A 24476-nucleotide genomic window follows, 5' to 3' on the forward strand; every position below is an offset into this window, starting at 1 on the left:
ATAACCAAAATTAAAACAAGCGCTAGAAGGAGGGCTTGAACCTCCGACCTTGTGGTTAACAGCCACACGCTCTAACCCACTGAGCTATTCCAGCAGTTGTTTATCTTCATAAAAGTTTATCATAATCTGTAGCTTTCTATAGCTCAATGGGTTATCGCATTTCACCATAAACCACAGAAGTTCAAACCATTCTTTTCTAGCATATGTTGTGAGGAGCTTAAAGTTTTGGTAAAGTAGAACTGCCCGTTAGCATCTTCAGTATAGCCACTCTTGAGGTTCAATCTTATTTACAAACAAACTTAAATTTTCAAATTAGTTTTCTTTCAAGTGTTATAATAATAAGCAGTGGAAAAGTTAAAGTTTGGCGCCAAACTGACTAGCAATATGTGAGTCTATAAAAAGGCTAGCAAGCAGCTATCAACTCAGCAAAAATAGCAGATAAAAGCAATTTTAGGAGCACTAATGAATCCTTCTTGAAACTCTCAAAACAACATCGCCAACACTTGCACCGGGCGGTGGCGGAGTTGATAGATTGACTGACCAATCTGCGGGAAGCAATCATCTATCATATATTTTCATTCCTCGAAACCATAGATGTCGTCAAAAGGGAGAACAAGTGCGATTTCAAGACAATGGAGGTACTTTTGGGTTTCAATTCAATTTTAATGATTTTTATTCAGAAAGAGCAGAGATTTTTGCTGGAGCAAGATGATTGAGGAAGAGATAGAAAAACTTCCAAGATCATCTGAAGAAAGGAAGGTTGGTTGGTTTCAGTTCAGCAGATGAGTAATATGCGTTTAAATTAAAACAAAGAGGTGAATGGATGTCTTTGCCTATGCCTTGGTAATTTTTATATTATTATTAATTACTCTTCAAAAGAAAACGTGAGCTTAACATAAGTTGATATTTGAATCAAATCAAGATGCTTTTGTTCTACCCAACAACTCTACTCAACCACTGCACTGCAACATTCATTCCCATGATATCCAAATTAATAAGAATATTCTTAAATATATCATTTTTATTTTTCATTTATTTAATTAATAGAAATTAAAATAAAAAATACTGGCACTTTCATCCTATCCTATGTTTCAAGGGACAAAAGGCGGCTATGGAATAGATGTTTCCAAAAGCCGCCCCATTTAATTTAAGGCTTACTATAAGATCCTGCCATTGCATCCTAATTTGTGCATTCAAATCTAATTATCTTTTTTTTTTTTTTTTTCCGAAACAAAAATATTGCGGTAGAAATGGCCAACAAAGTCAGAAAGTGGACCTGCCTCTGCGTGGGCAACCCATCACCCACGGTGCACGTTAGCTACCAACCACCCACACACCTAAGCGGTGGTCTCATCCATCCTAGTAGATCTCAAAATCAGCCGCACACCCCTCCATTCACCACCACCACCCGCACCCACTTTCACATTCTTCTTAACTTTCTTTCCTTTTTTCTCTCTCAATTTCACCCTTCCTAACCTACGCACTCATGTCCGCCTCTCCTCCTCCCCCAGATCCAATTTCTCAGGACCCGCCTCCTCTTGCTTTACCTGCGCCGCCCATACAACCTACGTCTGTCAACCCCCGCCGTCTCCCTCCGCCTTGTTGGTCGCACGATGAGACCGTTGCTCTCATCGACGCTTACCGTGAGAAATGGTACGCACTCCGACGTGGTAACCTCAAGGCCACCCACTGGCAAGAGGTCGCCGACGTTGTAGGTCGACGATGCCCCGCTGCGTCCCCGCCGAAGACGGCCGTCCAGTGCCGTCATAAGATGGAGAAACTACGGAAACGTTATCGTACGGAGATCCAGCGTGCGAGATCCATGCCTCTCTCGAGATTCTCATCTTCTTGGGTTCACTTCAAGAGAATGGACTCCATGGAGAAAGGTCCATCGACGAAACCGGCTTATAATTCAGACAGTGCCGATGAGGACGAAAACGATGACGAAGATGATGATGACATTAATCAGGATTTGTATCAGGAACGGTCTAATTTCAAGAACGGTGTAGCCAACACGAGGAGTGTCCATAATTTGTATCGTAATGGAATTAGTACGGGACCTAGTAGTGGTGGTGGGAGTAGTAGTGGGTTTAGAATCAGAATCCCCACCGGAGTTAGTATAGCTCAACCTGGGCCAAAAATTTATGCAAAGATCGGAAACCCTAACCCTAATGCTAACCATACTCCTAATTTTAACCCTCAACCAAATTTTGGGAGTTCAGGGTCAGGTTCAGGCTCAGGGGTGAATTATGGGACAAGGGTTTTGAGAGGATGTGAAGAGACGCCAATTGCGAAGAGAGAACGGGAACCGGTGGCGGAGATGGTAGCCGCTATAAAGATGTTGGGAGATGGTTTTGTGAGAACGGAACAGATGAAGATGGAACTGGCAAGAGAGCTTGAAGCTATGCGTATGGATATGGAAATGAAGCGTACTCAGATGATTTTGGAGTCTCAACAGCGGATTGTGGAGGCTTTTGCTAAAGCTGTTTCAGAAAAGAATAAGAAGCCCAAGAGGATGCCCACTCCTGAGTCTTAGAAGATGATCCCAGTAATGGCTTTTGTTTATTTTCTAATGTAAGATTGCTATTTTTTTTTTTTTTTAGTTAGATTACGAAAGTAAAGTATATTATTGTAGTTGTGTTTTCAAGGTTTTATTCTTTCTTAGGACGAATCTGGAACTTCATTAGCTGGTTTTTTTAGATATATTTTTATAAATGTGGTTTCTTAATTGTGACTCAGGGCATAGAGCTGAGTTGTTTCTTGTTAATATTTTGCTCATGTTCTTTGTGCTAATTCCCAAATGTTAAAGATCATGGTTATGCATTATGAATATGGAGTGGATTTGGGCTACTGTAGGCAATATTCATTTGCTTTTGTGGTTAATCAGGTGTAAATTTGCAGGCTGAAACCTTGGAGAGGCAATGGGAAACAAATTGGGATAGATTATTTTTTTAAAAGAGCTAAAGTTAAAAAGGTTCTCATTGAGTCTACTTTTTTCTTCTTTATGTCTTTTATAATGAAGCTGCTGTCCTGTAAAGACCTGTTCTGCTAAACCTGCATATTCTGTAGAATGATTCTTTGAGTGACTAGAAAGGGTAATGTTGTTTTCTACTTGAAACAGTTATTGTAATTCCTTAAATGAAATTTTAAATCTGGTTGCCTAATATCTCATCAAGTTACTTTGTCATGTTTGAAACTGTGCAGCAGCTGCATGTCTCTTGTAGCCAGAATACTTTTGAGACTGAACTGCTCAACATAATCTGCAACAATCAAAATACCTGAGACCTTTCCGAATTCTGTGATGGGTTCATTCCACATGTAAATTTGAAGCTGTTCTGACTAGTATCCGGTTTCTTGCATAAAAAGTGAAACCGAGTTTGAAGTGAACCGTATGCAAAAGCAACGGACATCAGTTTTTTTAATAAGGGATAAGGGGAGTGTCACTGAGCACTGGCTGTGGTGCATTGCTGTGCCTCTTTCTTGAATGAACTCTTTTACAAAATGAAACTTGACGACGCTTTAATTCATTCCACCAGAAACTAGTTTGAACATGAGTTATATTACGGGAAATTGTCTCATCTCATCATTTAAATTAATGTGTTTTTTTCTGTTGGGTGAGATTTCTTTCATACGGTTTTCTTTTCTGCCGAATCATCAGCACTCTACAAACTCTGGACTCATTTTCGGTAGTCTGGGTGATAGCTAAGCCTTGCAGAAGAAAGTTGTAAGAAAATGATGGAGAGAGCAGATTTTAGAAGTCTTCCTATTTTTCTCAATTTGTTAATGGTGGTTAGGGATGGGTTTGTACCAAATCATTTCGGATTCAAATTTATATTTGATTTAAACAAATTGAATTCAAATAAAAATTCTAAATTAGTGGTGTTTGAGCTTGACAGCGCCGTTTTAATAGATCTTTTTTTTTTCCAATGATTCCTCTTCTTGGCATTATTTTGTTTTTGAGTTAGAATTCGTGTCAACTGTTGTTTAGATTTGGTTGGGCGGTTAATAACCCGCCACCACACTTGGAAAGTCGAACAAACATGAAGCATCTATCAACGGCGGCTTACAAAATGTGGATTTTTTCTTCATCCTATTGTGGATGAGAAAGAATCACATGTGCCTTGTTAAGCAGGAGAGACATTTCATTGCTTGTAAACATAAAGATACATAGACCTTCAAGCTTTGCTTTTAGAGTTCTTAAAATTACAAACAACTCATAATATTATTATCGTATTTACAGTGTAGCGTAATTATAAGGTATCAAATACAAAAAAAAAAAAAAAAACCAAAATCAAAGTACTGGAAGAAGAGCATGGTGAAAAGCAGCTTTTTATTAAGACAGCTTTGCTTCTGTGTTCATTTTAGTATTGAGTTAGAAATTTCCTTGACTCTTTGAAACCGAATTGGAATCGTTTTTCGCAAGATAGCCACTCTAACATCACTCCAGAACTCTGGTTTAGCTGGAAGCCTTGCAATTTTCTCGGCAACTTCCATATCTTCTGGGAGAACAAAACCAAATACGGTGTAGGATTTTTTCCACTCATGATGATTGGCCAGGCTGATAAAGAAATCTGGACCAGAACCAACCCATGCCACTGATCCTCTTGTTATGGAATGGCAGAACTCTGCCGGAATTTCCTTAAATGTGGCACCATCAGCTTCCAGTGTTCCTTGAAGTAGAGCATATGGCGGGCCAAATGAAGCCTATAAAATAATGCTCATGTAAAAAGAACAAATTTAGACATGACCAAACAAAAAATATTATTTTCACAATGATGTTGTAACACCTCTAGACAAATTTTATATTGTCAAACACAAAAAAAAATATTAGGTAAGTATAAACATTCTATATTACCTAAAAATGATAACAAAATATTGATTAAACAATCTATAAACTTTTAAACTGTTAAAATGTATTTTGCATTATAAAATTTATAAGTAAAACCGTAACAAACTATGTGTCCAAATTGAAGACAATATCAAAGATGTTATAGATACCACAAAATAATTTTCAATTTACATACTATTATACCAAATCAAAGCAGCCTCAACCTACTGTTAATCTCGGCAGAATGAAGCATGAGCTCACTGCTGAATTTACAGTTAGGTAGTCCATATCTTAAGAGTGGCAACCTAAAACATAACTTTTAAAAAATGTATCTAGATGATAAATCCAGAAACCTGTTTTGCATCATCTTCCTAGAAATTTTTTTACTGTTTCCACAAATTAATTGGCTTCTAACTCATTTTCACCAGTAAAAGAGTGTAAAAACTTATACAATTGTACTCCAGTGGTATAAATCTTTCATGTATTTCCACATGTTAACTACCTTTCCCACTTACAGAGACTGGTGCTGCTACAAGAGGAACAAAACCCAGTGGAAGTGAAAAAGATAACTTACATCTGCAATGTGATTTCCTTTTGAATCCCAACTGGCTCCTCGGCTTTCTGCACGATAAAATTGGCAACCTGCACAATGTCGTAATGCCAATAGCTCCAGGATATAAGCAACAGAAATTGGGGCAGATTGAGGTAAAAGCTGCAGAAATCAAATATCACAAACTGGGAAGTTAAAGGTATACTTCATTCATTTATCATAGCAAAATTAAAAGTGTAGCCAAATAAAAATTGATGCGGTTTCAATTCAATGAGCAACAAAACTGCATCATACTGTCATGCATCACAACAAACGGTAAATTATACTTTCGGCATGGTGTTGGTTTGTTTAGAACAAATAAATGCAAAAACAAGCATGGACCGCCACCAAATACTGAATAACAAATTATTAGCATATGAGGCTGAGAAAGAGCACTTACTTTCACACGAAGAGTCCCATACTCAGTTTGCAGTCCAACAATACCCTGAACGGAAAAGCCAAGCCAGATAATGATTAAGAATAAAAAACTGATTCAAGATTAATTGTTAACCATGTCTTCAATGCAAATGCTCATACCAATTCAAGTTTGAAAGCCATGAAAAATAACAAATAAACATATTTGTGTAGTGATTGAGATAACAGTCACATGATGGCTAGTTTCAGAAGATAGCGTACCACTCCTTCACCAAAGACAAGTCCAGAAGTCCAGATAACCGGAGGGACTGAGTCCCGGCGTTCAGGCTCCAATACGTCATTCTGCTTTTTCAGCCAACACTGAAAGCAAGATGAGGAAGACAAAAATCTAAGAATCATGAATTATTTGTTTCTCATACACCACTATCAAGCTTCTGATTTGTAGATATCAAATTGATTGGAGTCAGAGAACTCTGGAATTATGATGAGATAGGATGAATAAGAAACAAAATGCAAAACAAGAACAACCAAAATGAGTCACACCTCACCGAATCTAGGGCCACAACCTTGTTTATCTCCGCAGAAGACCCAAGAATTACAGGGACAAGGGCCATCAACGCCCCGACACATGTCCTTACAAGCCATGCAACATTCCTCTGAGGTATTTACCTTGAATTTAGAACCCCATTTCACGGCATCACCCCAAAACTCCAATTCCTGAATTCCTCTACAGCACTTGATTTCTTCTTCACCTTTACCCCCACTTTCACTGAAAGATGAATCATAGGTCGCAAAAATCCAGAGATAGACCATAAAACATGATAGACCGCCCAAGAAGAAAAGGATCAAAGGAGCAAAGCGGCCAAATTTTAGACCGATTTGCCTACGACCCATTTGAACTAACCCAAAAATCGTCTGCCAATTTTTCCCAGATAAGAAGACAGTTCTTAGTTTGCAGAGACGGGCTAGTGTTTGGCAATGATTACATATAATATACACGTTGGACTTCTACGGTTTCAACACTTAAAATTAACATTAAACATGAAAATGATGCTCAGAGTTTCCACCTTTTTCGCAATTCCATCAATCTTTACCGTTTATACATGTTATCGCAATAAGACAATTTATTTTGCCCTTTGACAACTTACGATACACCTTGTTCTTTTTCATATTTAACCAACTATACATATTTTGGCCAATCAGCCAATTGAACCAGCTTCATCAGTCTTTCTTGAGTCAATTTAAGCTAAGAAGCCCGTCAACATTTAAAAAGACAAGCTCATGGGATTCGAGTAACTAGTATATACAGAATCGGTTAAAACACAGGTATGTACATACATTGATGTAATTGTCGTTTCAGATGATTTTAAATTATTGATAAAATAGAATAATTGTATTATATTTCTCTGAAATCTTATAATGCAATGAGCAAGTATTTGCTGTGGATATAATAAATAAGAAAACAATCTCTTAAAGCACACAACAAAGTAAAATCTTCACCACCCATCAATCCTCATTGCAAACATGGTTTGCCTTTAAGCCAATAAAATAATAACAATTAAATCACTAGCTTCTCAAAGTTTATTTACATACCAAATTACAATGTAGGGTTCAATAATAAAAAAACAACAAAGCAAGTATATATGTGCTGCTGAACAAATACTAATGAAGAAGCACAACACCCTGTAAGGTACAAATAGTATTCAAGTTGTATGAAAGCTGTAACTATAGCCCAAAAATTAGTATAGCTAGTTATTATACCAGGGGGAGCTTTAGTATCCAAGCCATGGCCACATCTTCAACATTATTTCTCCAACTAATAGCTCAACCGTTATCATGGAAACCCAGGAAAAGTGATATTTGATACAAAACAGGCATATATCTAAAGCATAAAAATGATATTCAGTAAGAATAATAACATGCAGAGAACCGACACCACAGAGTAGATATCTTTGGAACCTAATGCAGGATATTATAAGCTCATCTGATGAGACGTTCTTAAATATTCTGCACACGACAATCAATAACCACTATCCAAGAAACCTGTTCACACACTAAACATGGATACCTAAGAACCATAGATGTGAAATTCTTTTAATTTAACTTGGCATATCCAGAGCAGCAAAAACTAAAGCTGTCAGTTCATCCTACCATATCTAGGTTATACAACACAACACAACACAAGATATCATACAGCCTATATTAAACTACAATCCTGTTCCCCAATGGTTATCAACATCCAAACCAGCCAAAAGATCTAATTCAAAATTCTATGACCTTGTCCACTTACTCTGTGAAGTAAGATCTTCAAATTAACACAGGCTTGGTGGTAGCAAATTAAAAAAATATTGCTGACAGCAGTATCTAGTAGAAAAGAGAGTTCGCTTTAATCATCCAGCCACCCACCCCACATCTAAATGACAAATTGAAAAGGAGATTCCACCACAACCACTCTCTAAAAACCATGCACCTGATAAGGTTACTTTTATGGAAAGATGACAATGAGCATAACTGAACACAGCAATTCCCTAAGGGCAGAATAACTTAAAAAGAGCCAATTGAATAAGAAGAGATTGGTTAGACTGTAGAATGAATTAGCAAAAGTTAGTTGATACGACAATAGTCCTTTGGCCGAACATGGTACTTGATTTTACTGTTAGGCACAAAAACATTGCAGTTTGAATCTTTCACCAGATAATAATCCACAAGGCCTACTCAAACTCAGAAGATGAGAAGTGAACGAAATGCAAACTTAAACGTATTCCTTAATAAAGATATCAACTCAGGACTCTGAAAAAGCAACAAACACTGGGAAAGCAAATGGCCAAGGGATAAAAATTTTCATGTATTCTTCTCCTTAAGTTCAATTTTTCTTAGTGCATCTTAGATTGAAATTCCATAAGAAAAGCACACCAATACCAAGGTGCAAGCAGTTGTCTAAAAGCTTACAAACCATGATCCATAGGCAAAACATGCACATAATTTTCTATGAGCTTCCATAAACGGTTCCATGCACCGTAGGTTTTAGATTAGGGAAACTTGTCATGCCTATGCAAATGCGTACTGTTGCTTTCTTCTTACAGCTATAAATTAACTGGCTGTGATATTTTCTTTCAGAGTTGCAGCACTGAAAGCAGTATGTGGTCCAACACATAAATGTCTTAAAATTCTTAGTCAAAACTTATCCAATGATTTCAGCAGAGCAAAATATCCAGAAGTTCTTACACCACAAACAGAAAACCCTCAATCTCTCATCAAATACTGTCCATTAAATTAGTGATGCAGACACCTCCACATTGTCCATCAACTGTTCTTATATAGAGAAAATAAAAGAAGCAACATACATATCACATACTAAGCACTTCTTGTTTTCACCTCTAAATGAGTGAAGTTTCCTTACAGCATAAACTTAAACACTTGACAAAGTAACCGGTCTGTAGAACCATGAATGGCTTAAACCAGTGCAAATCCTTCTCTACTTACAGAACATTTAAGTTAGGTAACTTCTTCCCAATAAATTATACAGAGGCTACTATGCTCAGCAACATGCTCCTCTCCAAAACGGTAGGCATCATAATGCAAAGCTTCATATAGTCCACATCCTAGAGCAGCCTCTTTGTCAAAAATCTGTTCCATAAAAAATTCACTTGTAACCATTGGCTCCTTTCATTTTCCTCTTGCATCATACCTCTTAGGAAAATAGAGAGATGCCAAAGTCTTCAGTAACCATTTTCTCTCCAGAAAGAAATAACTAAGGAGCAAAAGATTAATGTATATGAACCCAGATAAGAACACACCCCAAATTAGAGATTTAGACTTACATCAATAATATGAACCGGAACCACCAGCCCCCATGTAACTGCTGCCACCCACACCGCGATTAGGATATAGTGATGAGTAGGAGCTGCCACCAACCTGTTATGTGAAACAAAAATAAAAATACAACATAGGAAAAATTGATTGACAGTAATGTCACATAAATAAAGAAGGCCCACAGCATACGTCAGATCCACGAGACATATAATCACCACCATAGCTTGATGAGTAAATTCCACCAACATCACTGCTACTAAAAGAACCTGAAAACCAATCAACATTGAAGTACAGATTATTCCCAAGGAAGTGTTCAAATCAATGGAAACCACACTGCCAGGATGGCAATAACAGTAAAGTATAATTCAATGCCAGTATGTGTGCCACATCATGGCCAGCAGCAGAAAAAACATACCTCCTCCATAGCCCATTCCCTGACGACTACTATATAGTCCATGTGAATCCTGACTGGAGATAGAGCCTCTACTCCCGCCATATCCTAAATTAGATCTCCCAATTCTGACAACAATTATAGAAAATGATGAAATACCGATCCAACATTTCACCCTAAAGGATTCAAAAGCATCAAAGCTTTGACAAGATAACAAACCTATCACCATATGCATCCCCATATTGAGAAGAACCTCCACCAATGTCATAGTCCAAGCGAGCTCTCGAATGGCGGACACCAACATCAGCATAACGTGGAGGAACATCATCCTAGAAATAATATTGTCAAAAGTATGGAATTCACAATTAAAAAGTATGATAAAATGTAGACAAAATTATCAAAGATAATGCAAGATTTAAGAAGCGGTGAAACTAACCATTGAAGAATATGGACGTTTCGACCCAGAAACAGAGTCATAATCACGGGCACGCCCTTCACGATAACTTGGAGGAGGCCTTTCAAACCTTTGACCATAACCATCATCCACATAAGGTCTCCTTGTGGTAGTACGAGATGTACTCCTAGGCATGTCTGAATAGCCAGAGCCACGAGATGGATAGTCATCTCTATAAGATTGGCGTCTATCTGGGACAACCCTAGAACCAAAATCTACTGGAGCTCTGCTCCTTGGAGGAGGAACCTCATCTCTCCGACTATACTCTCTCTTCAGGCTACTCTTTGGGTATGAAGGAGCTGGAACAATTTGATTACATTATAAGCGTAATTTCTCACAGGCTTATCAATTAGAACACCAGTAAGGGAATAATGCATACCAGGGGCTCTCCTATCATAAGACCTAGGGGGAGGTGGCGGCATGGGCCTGGGTCTTGCTGGCATGGACATAATAGGACGCCTATCCCTCAGTCCTACAGGCCTCTTCAAACTGGGTGGTGGGAGACGACTTCCAATTCCTCTTACACTCCGTCCAGGTAAGCTACGTGGAGCTGGACGGCCCCAAGTTCCCCTAGAAACCCGTCCAACCCCTCGTCCAGTTCGAAAATCACCACGACTAGCATATTTCCCTTTACCTCTTTGAAGAGGCCGTGACAACCTGGCCCTAACTTTGGCCTAATTAAGAAAATGAGACAACACATACAATGAGCAACCGACACAAATAAGTTAAAGCCATTAGAAGATAAAAAGCAAAAGCCACTAGGAAGAAATGAAACCTTGTTGTCTCCTTCACCCAAATCAGCATTGTTAATGCTTTTTGCACATGTGACTGCAGCGTCATGACTGTCAAATGTAACAAAACCAAAATCCTTCCTCTTCGCAGATGGCATGTTTCGGGCAAGCTCAATCTTTTCAATCTCCCCATATTTCTTTAGGAGCTCCCGCACACGATCTTCATCCCATGATGCAGGCAGACCATCAACAAACACGGTCTTAACCTGAAATTTAAGATTGATTTTAGACGAAATTCTTTGCAAAAATTATAATGACCAGGTTGAAGAGCGCAAGCGGATTACATGAGAGCAATGCATAAAAAACCAAACTCAAACATCTACATATAAATATGTGGGATTCACACATAAAAAGAAACCAATACGCTACAATAAAAATATATAGTCAAATTCTATTACCAAATGAAGTCACAGAGCACATATCCTGACAACTCCATCCACTTTCTTTCAACTACTCCAATAAAGTAACAGTGATATTAATAGTTTGGTTAGCACTATAGATAATTGGATGTATCAAAAAAGCCAACTCCCGGATAAATTATTTGTTTCATGCTTCACACCAACTGAATTCTTACAACTCCTTTCATGTCATATGGTAATGGAAATAGGCTAAACCAGCCAAAAACGAAAGTAATCCAAGCCAAGCAATGTGAAGCACAAGAGTTACCCAAAAGATTACCTGTGCCATTATTTCATCGCCTGGGTCAATGAAGGAATCAGCAAAAGAAACCTTTGCAGGTCTATCGACACCAAATAAAACATCTCTCTTTTGAAGACGTTTAAAAGCATCCATGGCATCAGAACGAGATGAAAATTCTAAAAAGGCAAAACCCCGATTCATTCCCTCATTGTTACTATCATCTACTAAAGTCAAATCTTCAACATTCTCAACTCCATAATGTTTCAGCTTCTCTTTCAACTGAAAGATCAGTTAAAGAACAAACAATGAGGAGATTACATCTTCTGATAACCGGTTATATAGAAAGATAAAATTTGATGACTGATTGTTGTTGCCCTAAGGAAAAAAAATACTTACAGCTTCTTTTGTCCACGTCTTACAAATATTACCCAGAAAGAGAGTGTCGCTATCTTGACTGGGAGTAACACCACACTGTTTCCCATTTATCTGAAATTACCATAACCAAAAGAATATAATTTATTAGATAGGATAACAGCACCATTTCCCCTTTAAGAAAATGAAATGATTAAAAATTACCACAGGATTTTTCAGATCTGTCACAGCTCGTTTGGCTTGTTCCACAGTTGCAAAACGCAAGAATGCAAAACCCTTGTTCTTCTTTGTTTGCGGGTTCATCATCAGCCTCACCTCAGTGACCTCACCAACCTGACTAAACACTTTCTTTAGATCATCCTCAATGACATCCTTGTCTAAACCACCAACAAATACTTCAAACTCTTTACGTTTGCGCCTCTCCTTAAATACTTCATGATGGTCCTCTTCCTCTGCATCAACCATCTCTGGGTGATGTGGCTCCTCACCAGCATGCTCATCATCTTCTTCACCCTCATCATGCTCTTCAGGAAAATCTTCCATTTCCCCCTCTGCCAAATCACCCTCTTCCTCTTCAATGACATTCTCCTCATCAGGTTCCTCCTCTTCATCTCCCACCTCTTGAACATCCTTTCGCTCTATTTCCTTGTCATCATAATCTACCCCACCATACTCTTCCGGTTCATAATCAGGTTCATTATCATCCAGCTCTAACCGTTCATCCTTTTCATACTCGTCTACAGACTCCTTCACCTCATCTTCTTCTGCCATTACACACAGAAACAGACCAACCAGGCCAATCAAAAACACTCAAACTCCTGATTATTCTTTAGAAAACCCATAACAATAAAAATTAACTCTAAGAAGTAGGTAGACTATGAATTATTAATAATCAAAATATTTCCATTCTTTATTCTTACTATAAAACCTTCAAGCACTTCACTTATACCAATAGCGCATATAAGAAATTTAAAGCTGATCAGCTCAACAGATAAAACAAAACCAAACAAGATCGTTCAATTACAAACAAACCCACAAAGAAAACACAGTTTAAATAATCGAAGAACTCTAAACAAGCAAAACACTGTCAACAATTCGTATTAATAACCCACCATCTGCAAACAAACTAAACACTAAAGATTCAATTTTTTCCCGAAGTATACAAACTAAGACATGTAGGTCAAAATAAGATTATTTGGCCATGCACCGGCCAAAATTTTTATTTTACCTCGCCACCGATAGAAACCCTAATCAATCATAAGATCTGAACCATTTTTTTTCATTTAAGAAGGGGGGCAAAACAAGATAACTTACTTTGCGCGGCAGGAGCCAAAGCGTTGACATTGGATTTTGACTGAGGCACCAGAGGGCTCGGTTTATTATCAACCTCAATGACCGGCTTTACCTCTTCCTTGATCGACACCTCTTTCACCGTCTCTTCACAATTTCTGGCTGTTGCTTCACCGACCCTCTCGTCGTTCTGGTCGACCTCTTCGGCCCAGACGCCCCTCCTCTCTTCACAGTTCTGGGTGGCATCCTTTCCTTCAACGGGGAAGAACAAGAAACAACCCTAATTTATCCCAAACGATCAGAAACCCTAGAAAGTGATTCTATCTCTAATGTTTGTATTTAGAAGAGTAGACAAAAAAACCCTAAATTCATTAAAGAGGGAAACGTGTCTCTTTGAGAGAGAGAAGTTAGGGTGAATAATTGTGCTTCTTGTATATAAAGGAGAGCGCAGATACAAGTGTGTTTTCCGACGCTTGATTGAGCCAAAAGTCGGTGGAATATTTATAAGGATTTCAAATAAAAGGAGTAAGTTTGAGATTTGTTGTGCTTGGAACAGAGGATTATTTCTCGCCAACTGAAACTTTAATTGCAAACCAAAAAAAAGGTTAGTGCTTTTTTATTCCTGTTGCCTCAAGCATAGGATCGTGGATGTTCGTCCGTGCAGTTTACACGTGTTGCCTAAAAAAAAAGCATCAATTTTATCAAATATTAATTAATATCTAAAGCCTCAACATGCAAAAATATATTTAATACAAAATATCAATTTATTATTTTTTTATTTTAAATCATATATTAATTTTGATTTTAATATTATTCCAACGATGATGGCATGTTTTTATATTTGGATTAGTTTGAATTGAATTAAATCTTTATAAAAATTAATTTAAATTTAGTTAAAATTTAAAATAATTAATTTAAATTGAGTAAAATCTAAATAAAGATCAATTCAAATTTAAGCTAGATTTTAGAATAATTAATTTAAAATCAAGTTTAACTCATTTGAAGTATTAAATAAAATAAGAATAATTGAAAAAATAAAAATAAAAAATTATTCCAACATAGAAGAATCACATGTTACTCATCATAGAAATATCTAGATGCTTGAATTAAATTTCAATGTGCACATTAGTATCTTCCAGTCATCTCAAATATCCTGAAAACTCCTATAAAGATCTTAAGCTCTAGAAGTTGGATTAGAAATTTTGGGTTGTTATCTTACCCCTCATGTGGGGTTGTCACTTGACTTTATTGTAGTAGGTTAGGCACTGTAAAATGGAATTTGCCGAGGATAGATGAAAACAACCCCCCAGTGTAGATGGTAGTCGGCGGAATGTGATACTTAAAATAATTAGAGAAAAAGAAAAAAATTGTTAATGAGACAAAAGAATTTAAGTGGAGTTAAGATTTATTCAGTTGTCAAAAAAGTTTATATAGAAAATGTTTTCATTGTTTTCAGAAATAATGTTTTATTTTATATAAATACTGTCACATTATTATAATGTCAAATGTTTTATATATATATATATATATGAGATACATGAGTTGGGATATTTATATATTAATATCACACATAAGATATAAAACAAAAACAAAAAAACATTAAAGATTAGCCAGGCCAGTTGAATTGTATATAAATAAATAAATAATCTCACTGTTTCAGATGTATGCAGTTTATAATTCACAATGTTACAGTAAGATCATAAATATAATCAATCCACTTTGACCTCACATTGCAGTAATAAAGTCATGGGTGATGCTCCAAATGACATAATTAAATACGCAAATTATTACTTAATGGTTTCCATGAATTGTCACAAGCCTTGTGTCCTGACCACTGAGTCACCATGGTTCGATTTTGAAGCATTGTTGGGTTCTTAAGTTTGACCTCCTTGAATCGCTTCCAGTCTCGAAGAACAGCCTTTAAATCTTGCAGTTTGGCATGCACATGGCGGCAACAATTAGCATGAACTGTTGTGACTAACCGAATATCCTTGCTATTTTCACAGAACCCACTGAAATAAAGTGTAGGTAAGAAGCTAACTTGGAGATCCAATTTCTTGAACAAACCATCTTTTCTCATTAGCTCCAGTAACACATCCTGCTCTTTCTTCCCTGTTGAATTGTTCTTCATACCATACCATTGGGTAAATAAAGAGATTGTCTTGTTGTTGGATCTGACAAAGTAGAAGCCTGTGTTAATAGAATTGTCCTGTGACCGTGGGTCGCCATTGTACCTGTCAACACTCATTTGCAGGTCTTCACTTTCGTTATTGCTCAGTCTCCTAACAGGGTTTCTCAGCCACATTACATCCGTATCCTACAATAGAATAACAGACCAATAAAGCAAAAGTGACGGTTTGAATCAGATAAAAATACGAGGGCTTACGCCAGTTTGAGGGTAGGACAAGTTGACTTTAAACCAGTTTGGCAGAGTTAAATTCGTGTTTTATTCGAGTTTAACTAAAATATTAATTTATTTGAATTAAAATAATTTAAACTCATGAGTTTAACAAGCCAATCATCCTATATGAAATTCTTAAGCGTACTTTCAAACTTGTTTAAATTAAATTTATTTCAAATTCATTTGAACTAAGCTAATAATCGAGTTTAAATTAGTCGGACTAAAATCCATCCCAAATAAAATACAACCCAAAACTAAGAGTGAAATGATTCGAACAACAGTATTATAGAGTCAATACGACCTCTCGGCAAGAATCAAATACACCCTTCCCTAAAACTCGTGTCGTCAACAACCGTTATTGATTAAGAGATCCAAATATGTATTGTTATCCTGACAAGCACATCAAATATTTGATGAATATGAATCACAAAATTATAAGTAATAAAAGGAAAAGATTGCTGTGGTCTTCCTAACAAAGTAACAAATAAAAGACTTGGAAGCAGTTGAAGGGGTAACTAAGTTTCCTAAAATTTATAAATAATTATTATGAACTAAGTAGCACAGAAACTTATAATAGGATGCGTTTCTACGTTTCGAAAATGTTTCTGTTTCCGAAACTCAATAAAACTTGTAGAAAACGTTTCAGGTCATTTCAAAATTTTTGAAAAATTTTGAAACAAGTTTATTTTAGAAGAAAAATCGTGAAATCGATTAAATACATATCTTTTGTATTTTCAAACCGAAAATATCTTTAAATCGCATATTGAATTCATCTATTCTCTATTTTTTGATATGTTACTTATCTCTTCTCCGATATATCATATAGATTGGTGTGTATTATTGTTTTTTTCTTAAATATTTGCATGTATTTGCTTAAGAACAATTTATAATAGGTTCTATGATTCTATTTTATAGTATTCTTTCTCTTCATTTTTTTTATTTATTTATTTTTATATTATATAAGTTTATATATTTTTATTATAAAAATTTTAATATTTATAAAAAAAACTCTTATATTTTTTATATTTATAAGTTTTCTCACGTTTCCGTTTTCTATATTTTTAAAAAAATGCGTGTCCACGTTTTCGTTTCCGCGTTTCCGTGCTACATAGATTATGAATAATTGGTAATAATAAAATTATATATACAAAATTTTGGATATATCATAAATTATAATAATTATTGAAAATTATGTGCCCACAGTATTGCTCATTTTAACTTGGTAATCACATTAGTATTTGTATTAGAATTAAAGTGGGAATATAAATTAATAAACAAACAAACAAACGCCCCCTTAAAGAGATTTTATTAAAATATAAATATTACCCTCTTCCTAACCCTAGATTAAAACTCTTAAAAAAAATCATGAGAAAGCAGCAAGCACATACCGTGAAGATGAAGCTGTAACCACGTTTAAGGACATCTAATAGGAACAGGGTTCTTCTCCACATCATCTTGATAAAGTCTTGTGACATGTAGACCTTCTCTCCCTCAAAATCTACGCCATCTGTTACCAGTCTGTAACAGTGTAACCGTTTAAACATGCAGCGATCATACGCCGTCTGATCTATTGCCACCATAAGAAGATGATCGAGTAACTGTCTGGTGCCCTCTCCTAACCAGAAGCTTTCCAAGAATATATCGAGCATTGTGGTGTCAGTTTCCAGGGTTTGTTCCACATACGCTTTATTCACGACGGCGATAATCACTGTCCGGTTGGGGGTTGAAGCTTTCTGCAGAGCCAGTTCAAGATCATCGATAACGAGACCTGTTGTATTAGTCTGTAACAAAAGAGAGAAAAAAAAAAAAAAAAGAGAATGAGATGAAGTTGGTTTGATTTAAAGAATTAGTGCAAAGATAGTTACCAAGTTTGATGACGAAGGGAGACAGGCGGAATTATGAAACAAAGGATTAGTAGTAATTGAAGGAGACCAAATAGAAATATAGAAGACGGCTGCGCAGAGCAGAGATACAAGGCAGAAATTATAGAGAGATTTCTTTGAAGTATCCATGTGTGTGTGTGTGTGGGGAGGTTATTGATAAGTCATAAGGAAAAAGGTTTAAATTAAATGTTTAGGAAGTTGAGATGATCACGTAACGGTGGTGAAATTATAGGTCCACCGTTGAATTTAATTTAGTGACTAACAAACATACCATATAAGTCTAAGATGCCATATATATATATATATATATCTTATTTATTATTAAAATTAAAATTTGTTTTAAAAAGTGTTTATAATATTTTTTATTAAATTTTTCTTAAAAATACCTTCATTGTTTTGTGACGGACTAAAATTGAAAGAGTCACAGATTCATTCACCAACCAACCAACCAACCACTAAGCAAGTAATATTTGATTATTATACAATTTGAAAAGGTTTTCATTTTCAGATTACGCCACGTAAACTTTGATCAATGGATGTATCCGGTAGAAAAATCACTCATAATATTAATATGAATATTAATATTAATAATAGGACTAGTAGTATAATTTTTTTTGTTTAAAAGCCAAACCTGAAATTTCATTTTCTATTTTATCTCAATACATACACGCAAACAAACTATAACCACCCATTTCAAACTGAACTAACAATTTATGATACATCTGCTTGCACAAAATCATTTGATAAATAGGTGCAATGCAAGGAGACAGATAGACTAAGTCTAAACTTACCAAAATTGAATATTTTATTAAGCTAATTCCTCATGTTTTATTTTTTATTTGAAAGAATAAGTAATATTATATATATATATAAAATTTATGTATTATTATGTTATTAAGTATTATTTTATCTTTAATTTAAAATTATTTAATTAAATAATATATCTATTAAATATATATTAAATATATAATATATATATATATATATATATATATATATATATAATTTTATTGATATTTTAACATTTCAATGATATAAAGTTAGGGCACAGACATGCATGAATATTATGTTACAATAACAATAAATTAATTTGGTAATTGAAAAAAAAAAAAGGTTAGGATATGTTTTTGATTAAATATTATTTTATATTAATTTATTATAATTAATTGCATGTACTCATAATAAATGTGAATTAATTTATTAATTAACCCAAAAATAATAAAAGTGTGCATAATTTTGTTGTTAGGAAAATTTATAATTGAATTTGCAAAGCTAGCTAGCTAGCTCCAAATTACAATCCTCACTTATTCCGTACAGTTTTTGAGTCGTCATACATAGGAAAACGAATCTCTATATTTTGGTACAATCAAGGTACGGAACTTAGATCTGCTTACTTGATCCCATCCCACGTCGGAATAAGTTAACAAATAAGTTAAAGTGGTTACTAATAATAACTTGACATGAATCAAACTAGCTAGCCTCTATCTTATTGTTTATAGGTACAATAATGAGTTCACGAATTTATAATTTAATTCAAATAGATTATAAACAAAATTTTAAAAATTTAAAATATTATATTTATATCTTAAAATTTTATATTTATCCATTATCACTGTTAAATTTTTTATTTTATTATAACAAATTTCTTATGGCTTTCACAATTTTTAAAATTTACATATACAATCTAATGTTAAACTTTAAATATAAAAAAATAGTTAATAAATATATAATTTACAAAATTTAATTATAATTTCTCAAATCAAATTCAATTTAACAACTCTTATCTTAAGCTTGAGTTTGAGCTACAAACTCTTATACTCATCAAGTTCAAACCTTATATAAATTTAATCGAATCAAACTTAGATCTAATAATACTTAATTCGACCCTATTATTGTGGAGTCGTAAGTATGAGCTCTCCACCCACTCAATCTAGCTCTCAAACTATGCTTCTCCAAGGTGCAATATAGCAAAATAGAATATGTGTATTTCTCCCAATGTTCCATAGCACCTAACACATTGAAATTTTGAATCACAGTTCAATAAAGGCCAAAAGATTTATTCCCACTCAAGGTTTAATGAAAATTCAAAATGACTTTCTATTAATTTTTAAAATTTTAAATATTCACTTATTTATTAGTGTTAGCCGTTATAGTCAAAGATAAAATAATCATTTAGAGGTTTTTATTTAAATAAAGAAAAATTAATTTCTTTTTAACCCCTTAATTTTAAAAACTAATCGTTTTCCCCCTAGTTTATTTAAGCAAACAAAAATTAATTTCCTTTTTTCCCCTTAATTTTAAAAACTAACTATTTTTTATATAACTTAATTTTAAAAAATTAATCTTGCACCCCCACTATATATATTTTTACGATTTTATATTTTAGAATGAACAACCATCCCCCTCAAACTTTGAAACATTGCATTTATACCCTAAAAACTTCATTTCATCTTTCTGACGATTGTTCTTTTCAGTGTTCCTTTCCTACAGCATCTCTCCTTTCTCAAACTTTGAAATGGCCGAATTTTTTAGCATGAATCTATATGCAGACAACACACAAATTTGTCAAACAACATCCCATAAATGTGGTCGTTGCCTGTTGATCCGTGCAAAAAAATTTGATCACTCGATTGGATTTTTTGTGGTTTTCGCATTGAAAAACCACTATAGAGAGAGAGAAGATGCCACCAAAAAAGAACGTCAAAAGATGAAATAAAGTTTTTCCGGTGTAAATGCGATATTTCAAAGTTTGAGTTAGGAGAAAATGATTAGCTTTTAAACTTAAGAGAAAAAAAAGAAATAACTGATTTTTTAAAAAAATCAAAACCTTTATATGATAATTTTTATCCCTAACTATAACAATCAAAACTAACGGATGAATAGGTATTTGAATTTTCAAAAATTAGCGAGAATGACTTTAAGTTTTCATTATACCTTAGGTGGAAATAAGACATTTGGCCTCCAATAAAATATGTATAAAGAAATTAATAAAATTAATCCCTCTCCATGATTGCATTCTAATATACAAGCATAAAGGACAAAAGCAAAAACAGACTGCAGGTAGAAAGTGCTTTGAAATTCAAATCATTCGTGATTATGCAGTTGAGTGAATTGAAATGAGTTAACAAGAGGAGCTCAAGTCCATGTTATTGAGTTATACTAATCCAAAGCTAAAGCTTAATAGTGAAAAGCGATTTTGTTCACATTCAACCCACAGCAATTGATCAGCCTCACTTTAGTATCATACAGATCCCACTTCCTGACACTATGAAACAGTCTCTCCAAATTTTAGTACACATCTTATAAGAGAAATCAGCACAGAAAAATGACAAATTTCCTAGAACAAACCACAAAAGACACCCAATAGAAAATAAATAATTATATATATATATATAGAAAATAAAAGAATAACAATAGATAAATAAATGAGGAAGTGAGAATCATCGTCAACAGCTTCACAAATTACCAGCAACCAAAGTATATTGATTAAAGAAAATAGCAGTGTCTCAGTTTTCTTTTGGGCTTCTTAGCCTTTGGAGGCTGGAGAACCACCTTGATTGCAGCATCAAATACAGCCTTTACATTCTGCATTTCAACGGAATATATTTTAAATAAACCCATCAGTGGTTAGGAACATCTTAGCAGAAAAATTTACTCTTCATGCCTAACAATTGCAAATCAGTGCATTATCAGTTGATTTGGGAGTGTTTCAGTTATCGTCCACAATAATAATGCCAAACTTAACTTGGAAGCTTGATTTGCTTGTGTATGCAGAGGCCTTTTTAATAATCTATACAGACACAAATTAGAGACAGACCTGCTGTGTCTTTGAGCTGCATTCAACATATGCTAAAGCTCCTATCTGCTTCTTTAATTCTTGACCCTGGTAAATCAAAATGTATGAATATTAGGAACGTGGAAAGGGAACCTCAGAGAGATTGCCCTATGAAAGTATGTGGTTAAAATGTCTTTTAAAGACGTCAAGGCCTCAAGAAAGGTGAACATAATTATCAAGGAAAGCAACTTCTAGTAACTGGGCTAAATTTGCCATAACATGTAACATAACAGGAAACAGAGGGGCACAGTGATCAACAATTGAACATAAAACCAGGTTAAGAACACAATCAATGTGCATCTTCAAGCTTAATTAGTTGTTTGTTTACATGTAAATCAATAGGACAGAATGTAATGTCAAGCATTCCCCAAGGGCAAAGCAAAGCATAACAATGAACACGCCGATCATAAGTTTTCAAGTGCCACAAAATAACATATAAAACAACAGTAATAATAAAACGTATACAAGTGAAAAACACATTGGTAGTGGAAGCCTACCTGCTCTGTAGAAATAGTACATGCTCCAGGATAATCCAACTGGAACTGTCTGTCTTCTCTCAAATCTGCTATCCCATAAAACGCTATTTAGAAAAAGAATGTGCATGCATTCACACACAAACACTCAAGGGTGTGAACAGGATCATAAATGCATGCAGTATCAATTAAGTCCATGCAAAACCTTAAAAAGAAAAGAGAAGAAACAACTTTATCATGTTTGGCTTTAGTTTTCTTATATCAAGCACCCTTAATTATTACAAGCATTGAGAAATCTTTATTGACAAGCAATGACATGATTTTGGAAATTCCCATTCCGAAGCAATGAATCAGTAGAGGAAAGAAGAATTACCTAGTTTTGTCCCCACAAGAACAATGGGCACTGATGGAGCATAATGTCTCAGCTCTGGGACCCACTTCTCCAACATAACAGGGAGCACAAAGAAGAAAAGAAAGGGCATAGAGAAGAATCAGTGAAACACACGAACATGATTGAACTATTCAAAATTGAAAGTTAACCTTTAAGATGATTTAATTTTGAAATTAAGAAAGGAGCAAAGAAGCTTACTTTTTTTGAAATGTTCTCATAGCTAGGCCTACTTATGAGGGAGAAAGCAAGAAGGAAAATATCAGCTCCTCTATAACTTAAAGGTCTTAGTCTATTATAGTCTTCCTGGCCTGCATACATAATTTAAAAGCATAAATATTATAATATAATACTTCAACTTTATAAACCACTTTCCAATATCAAACCAGTAGATGGACATTAACTTGAAAGTTACTATGTGTTCCATGATGTACATTTGCTTTTTGAAAACAGATTAGTGTGCTTGGATTCCAAATGAAAATATATTAATTCCCATGTCATTGATTTTTACACAGAGAGCAAATGAAATTTGAAATTAAACATAGTTTTAAACAGTAGGCCTTCAAACCTAAGGAATGCAATCTCTTTACTAATGTAATTAAAAGAAAAAAATTTTTAAAAAAAGTCAAACTGGCATTATTGTAACATCTCTGGAATTTCCCATTTGATATTCACCTGAACTCTCTTTTATCTTCAGCTATCATGCCATTCTACGGCAGGCACTGAAATGAAAGTATCAATCTTCTTAAGAATTTGGGTTGCAAGATTTCCTATTTACCCTTTGCAGTATTTACCCTTTGTAGCAATCATCTCCTTGTATGTATATAACCAAACGATCCATAGAAGCACAACAATAAAAAAGCCAAATCTTTCACAAAGTGACAAAGAATAAAAAAGTTGCAGCAACTTCCATTTGAAAACATGAAATGAACAGAAAGACTAACTCATCGGATCAATTCGAACAATTAAAATTGTTCGAACTACGAAACCAGAAGAAGAAAAGAAAGTACCAGCAGTATCCCAGAGACCCAGATTCACAGTCTGGCCATCAACTAAGACATTAGCACTGAAGTTGTCAAAAACAGTGGGGACATAATCCTGTGGAAGAACCCACAAAGCAAGAGGCATTAAAAACCAAAATTGAAGGGATAGTGAGTAAGCATTGAAAAGGAAGATGAGACGGAGTAAAGAAGAAGTTAATACAGTTGGGAAAGTGTTGCTAGTATAAGAAATAAGAAGACATGTCTTGCCAACAGCTCCATCACCAACCGTAACACATTTGATGAACTTTGTTGCTGCTGCTGAAGCTGTTGTTGTAGATGACGATGATGACGGCCCTGTTGTACTATTCATTGAAACAACCAAAAAAAAAATCCCTCTTTTCTTAAGTTAGAGAGAGAGAGAGAGAGAGTGGGAAAGACAGACAGAAGGCAAAAATTGTCTACTAGGTAAGGTGGGTGCTTTGAGGGAAAGAACAAATATATTGACATGGGGATCAGTTTACACTTTAATTTGAGCTGTCAGAGAGCCAAATTAAAGGCAAGAGGGGGCATTGCCAGACCCCATTCCAACCAGGCCACCACTATATTTCTCACACCATTTATTTCATTCTTCTCAATACCAAATTCAGTAGGGAGAAATTTTCGCTTAGACACCCATGTGAATACGTACTTGCCATTACAGTAGGCGGGGTTTAAACAAGGAAAAAGACAGCGCGTGAGTCCGGGGCAGCTAAGCCTCGCCGCACCGTCGAATGATTGATCGTGTCCCAGTACTCAAATTGAGTATTTTGTACAAATATATATGAATTAGCATGAGGTTACCTTGTAGACGCTCAAGACAAGGGGGGTGTTTGAATGTTTTAATCAAACTGGTGTGACATTATTTTTAATGAAATTGAATGTTTAGTATGCAGGAAATCATAAATCAAAATTGAATCAGTTATTGATTTAGA

General features: G+C 35.0%; 4 protein-coding genes, 1 non-coding gene and 1 pseudogene across 12 annotated transcripts; 1 reads left to right on the forward strand and 5 right to left on the reverse strand.

Annotated features, from left to right (window-relative positions):
• Positions 1 to 20: 20 nt before the first annotated feature.
• On the reverse strand, positions 21 to 94 carry TRNAN-GUU. The gene has a single exon. It is a non-coding gene; the product is annotated as a tRNA-Asn (tRNA).
• A 1082-nt stretch (positions 95 to 1176) lies between these two features.
• On the forward strand, positions 1177 to 3896 carry LOC123215302 (trihelix transcription factor ASIL2-like). Of its 6 annotated transcripts, none has more exons than XR_006502005.1 (3): positions 1177 to 2574; positions 3023 to 3095; positions 3205 to 3896. XR_006502005.1 is itself a non-coding variant. In XM_044635338.1 (2 exons), the coding sequence occupies exon 1, from the start codon at positions 1487 to 1489 to the stop codon at positions 2534 to 2536; it is 1050 nt and encodes a 349-aa protein (XP_044491273.1). In that variant the 5' UTR covers positions 1177 to 1486; the 3' UTR covers positions 2537 to 2574; positions 3205 to 3896. The 6 variants fall into 6 exon arrangements, 4 of the variants coding, with proteins under 4 accessions (XP_044491273.1, XP_044491276.1, XP_044491275.1 ...); XR_006502006.1 differs by having other exon boundaries at positions 3208 to 3896; XM_044635338.1 differs by lacking the exon at positions 3023 to 3095.
• Positions 3897 to 4121: 225 nt separating this feature from the next.
• On the reverse strand, positions 4122 to 8896 carry LOC123215304. Of its 2 annotated transcripts, none has more exons than XM_044635342.1 (5): positions 6336 to 8896; positions 6054 to 6152; positions 5818 to 5862; positions 5403 to 5540; positions 4122 to 4704 (listed from the first exon to the last, which is right to left on the reverse strand). In XM_044635342.1, the coding sequence occupies exons 1-5, from the start codon at positions 6684 to 6686 to the stop codon at positions 4357 to 4359; spliced, it is 981 nt and encodes a 326-aa protein (XP_044491277.1). In that variant the 5' UTR covers positions 6687 to 8896; the 3' UTR covers positions 4122 to 4356. The 2 variants fall into 2 exon arrangements, with proteins under 2 accessions (XP_044491277.1, XP_044491279.1); XM_044635344.1 differs by having other exon boundaries at positions 4605 to 4704; positions 5403 to 5470.
• Positions 8897 to 9041: 145 nt separating this feature from the next.
• Positions 9042 to 14053, reverse strand: LOC123215300 (annotated as a pseudogene).
• A 1095-nt stretch (positions 14054 to 15148) lies between these two features.
• LOC123216088 (uncharacterized protein At1g28695-like) lies at positions 15149 to 17995 on the reverse strand. The gene is made up of 3 exons (XM_044636449.1): positions 17809 to 17995; positions 17332 to 17724; positions 15149 to 15859 (listed from the first exon to the last, which is right to left on the reverse strand). The coding sequence occupies exons 1-3, from the start codon at positions 17953 to 17955 to the stop codon at positions 15314 to 15316; spliced, it is 1086 nt and encodes a 361-aa protein (XP_044492384.1). The 5' UTR covers positions 17956 to 17995; the 3' UTR covers positions 15149 to 15313.
• Positions 17996 to 20933: 2938 nt separating this feature from the next.
• Positions 20934 to 24271, reverse strand: LOC123215938 (rac-like GTP-binding protein RAC2). Of its 2 annotated transcripts, none has more exons than XM_044636255.1 (7): positions 23726 to 24271; positions 23533 to 23620; positions 22724 to 22833; positions 22508 to 22574; positions 22159 to 22223; positions 21644 to 21709; positions 20934 to 21411 (listed from the first exon to the last, which is right to left on the reverse strand). In XM_044636255.1, exons 1-7 carry the CDS (start codon positions 23873 to 23875, stop codon positions 21313 to 21315), a joined length of 645 nt encoding a protein of 214 aa, XP_044492190.1. In that variant the 5' UTR covers positions 23876 to 24271; the 3' UTR covers positions 20934 to 21312. The 2 variants fall into 2 exon arrangements, with proteins under 2 accessions (XP_044492190.1, XP_044492191.1); XM_044636256.1 differs by having other exon boundaries at positions 22508 to 22571; positions 23726 to 24266.
• Positions 24272 to 24476: the final 205 nt, after the last annotated feature.

This window comes from Mangifera indica, chromosome 5 (genome assembly GCF_011075055.1).
Source record: "Mangifera indica cultivar Alphonso chromosome 5, CATAS_Mindica_2.1, whole genome shotgun sequence".
NCBI lineage: Eukaryota > Viridiplantae > Streptophyta > Magnoliopsida > Sapindales > Anacardiaceae > Mangifera > Mangifera indica.

What these genes read in the sequence shown, in the direction of transcription:
- LOC123215938 (XM_044636255.1), bottom strand. Translation starts at nt 23,875, where the DNA reads ATGAATAGTACAACAGGGCCGTCATCATCGTCATCTACAACAACAGCT. An exon ending in ATGAGAACATTTCAAAAAAA is followed by an intron (nt 22,575 to 22,723) that starts GTAAGCTTCTTT and finishes GTTATGTTGGAG; the next exon opens with AAGTGGGTCCCAGAGCTGAG. An exon ending in TCTTGTGGGGACAAAACTAG is followed by an intron (nt 22,224 to 22,507) that starts GTAATTCTTCTT and finishes ATGGGATAGCAG; the next exon opens with ATTTGAGAGAAGACAGACAG.
- LOC123216088 (XM_044636449.1), bottom strand. Translation starts at nt 17,955, where the DNA reads ATGGATACTTCAAAGAAATCTCTCTATAATTTCTGCCTTGTATCTCTG. An exon ending in TCCCTTCGTCATCAAACTTG is followed by an intron (nt 17,725 to 17,808) that starts GTAACTATCTTT and finishes CTTTTGTTACAG; the next exon opens with ACTAATACAACAGGTCTCGT. An exon ending in GTTACAGCTTCATCTTCACG is followed by an intron (nt 15,860 to 17,331) that starts GTATGTGCTTGC and finishes ATTCTATTGTAG; the next exon opens with GATACGGATGTAATGTGGCT.
- LOC123215302 (XM_044635338.1), top strand. Translation starts at nt 1,487, where the DNA reads ATGTCCGCCTCTCCTCCTCCCCCAGATCCAATTTCTCAGGACCCGCCT.
- LOC123215304 (XM_044635342.1), bottom strand. Translation starts at nt 6,686, where the DNA reads ATGGGTCGTAGGCAAATCGGTCTAAAATTTGGCCGCTTTGCTCCTTTG. An exon ending in TTGTCTTTGGTGAAGGAGTG is followed by an intron (nt 5,863 to 6,053) that starts GTACGCTATCTT and finishes TTTTCCGTTCAG; the next exon opens with GGTATTGTTGGACTGCAAAC. An exon ending in ATGGGACTCTTCGTGTGAAA is followed by an intron (nt 5,541 to 5,817) that starts GTAAGTGCTCTT and finishes TGATTTCTGCAG; the next exon opens with CTTTTACCTCAATCTGCCCC.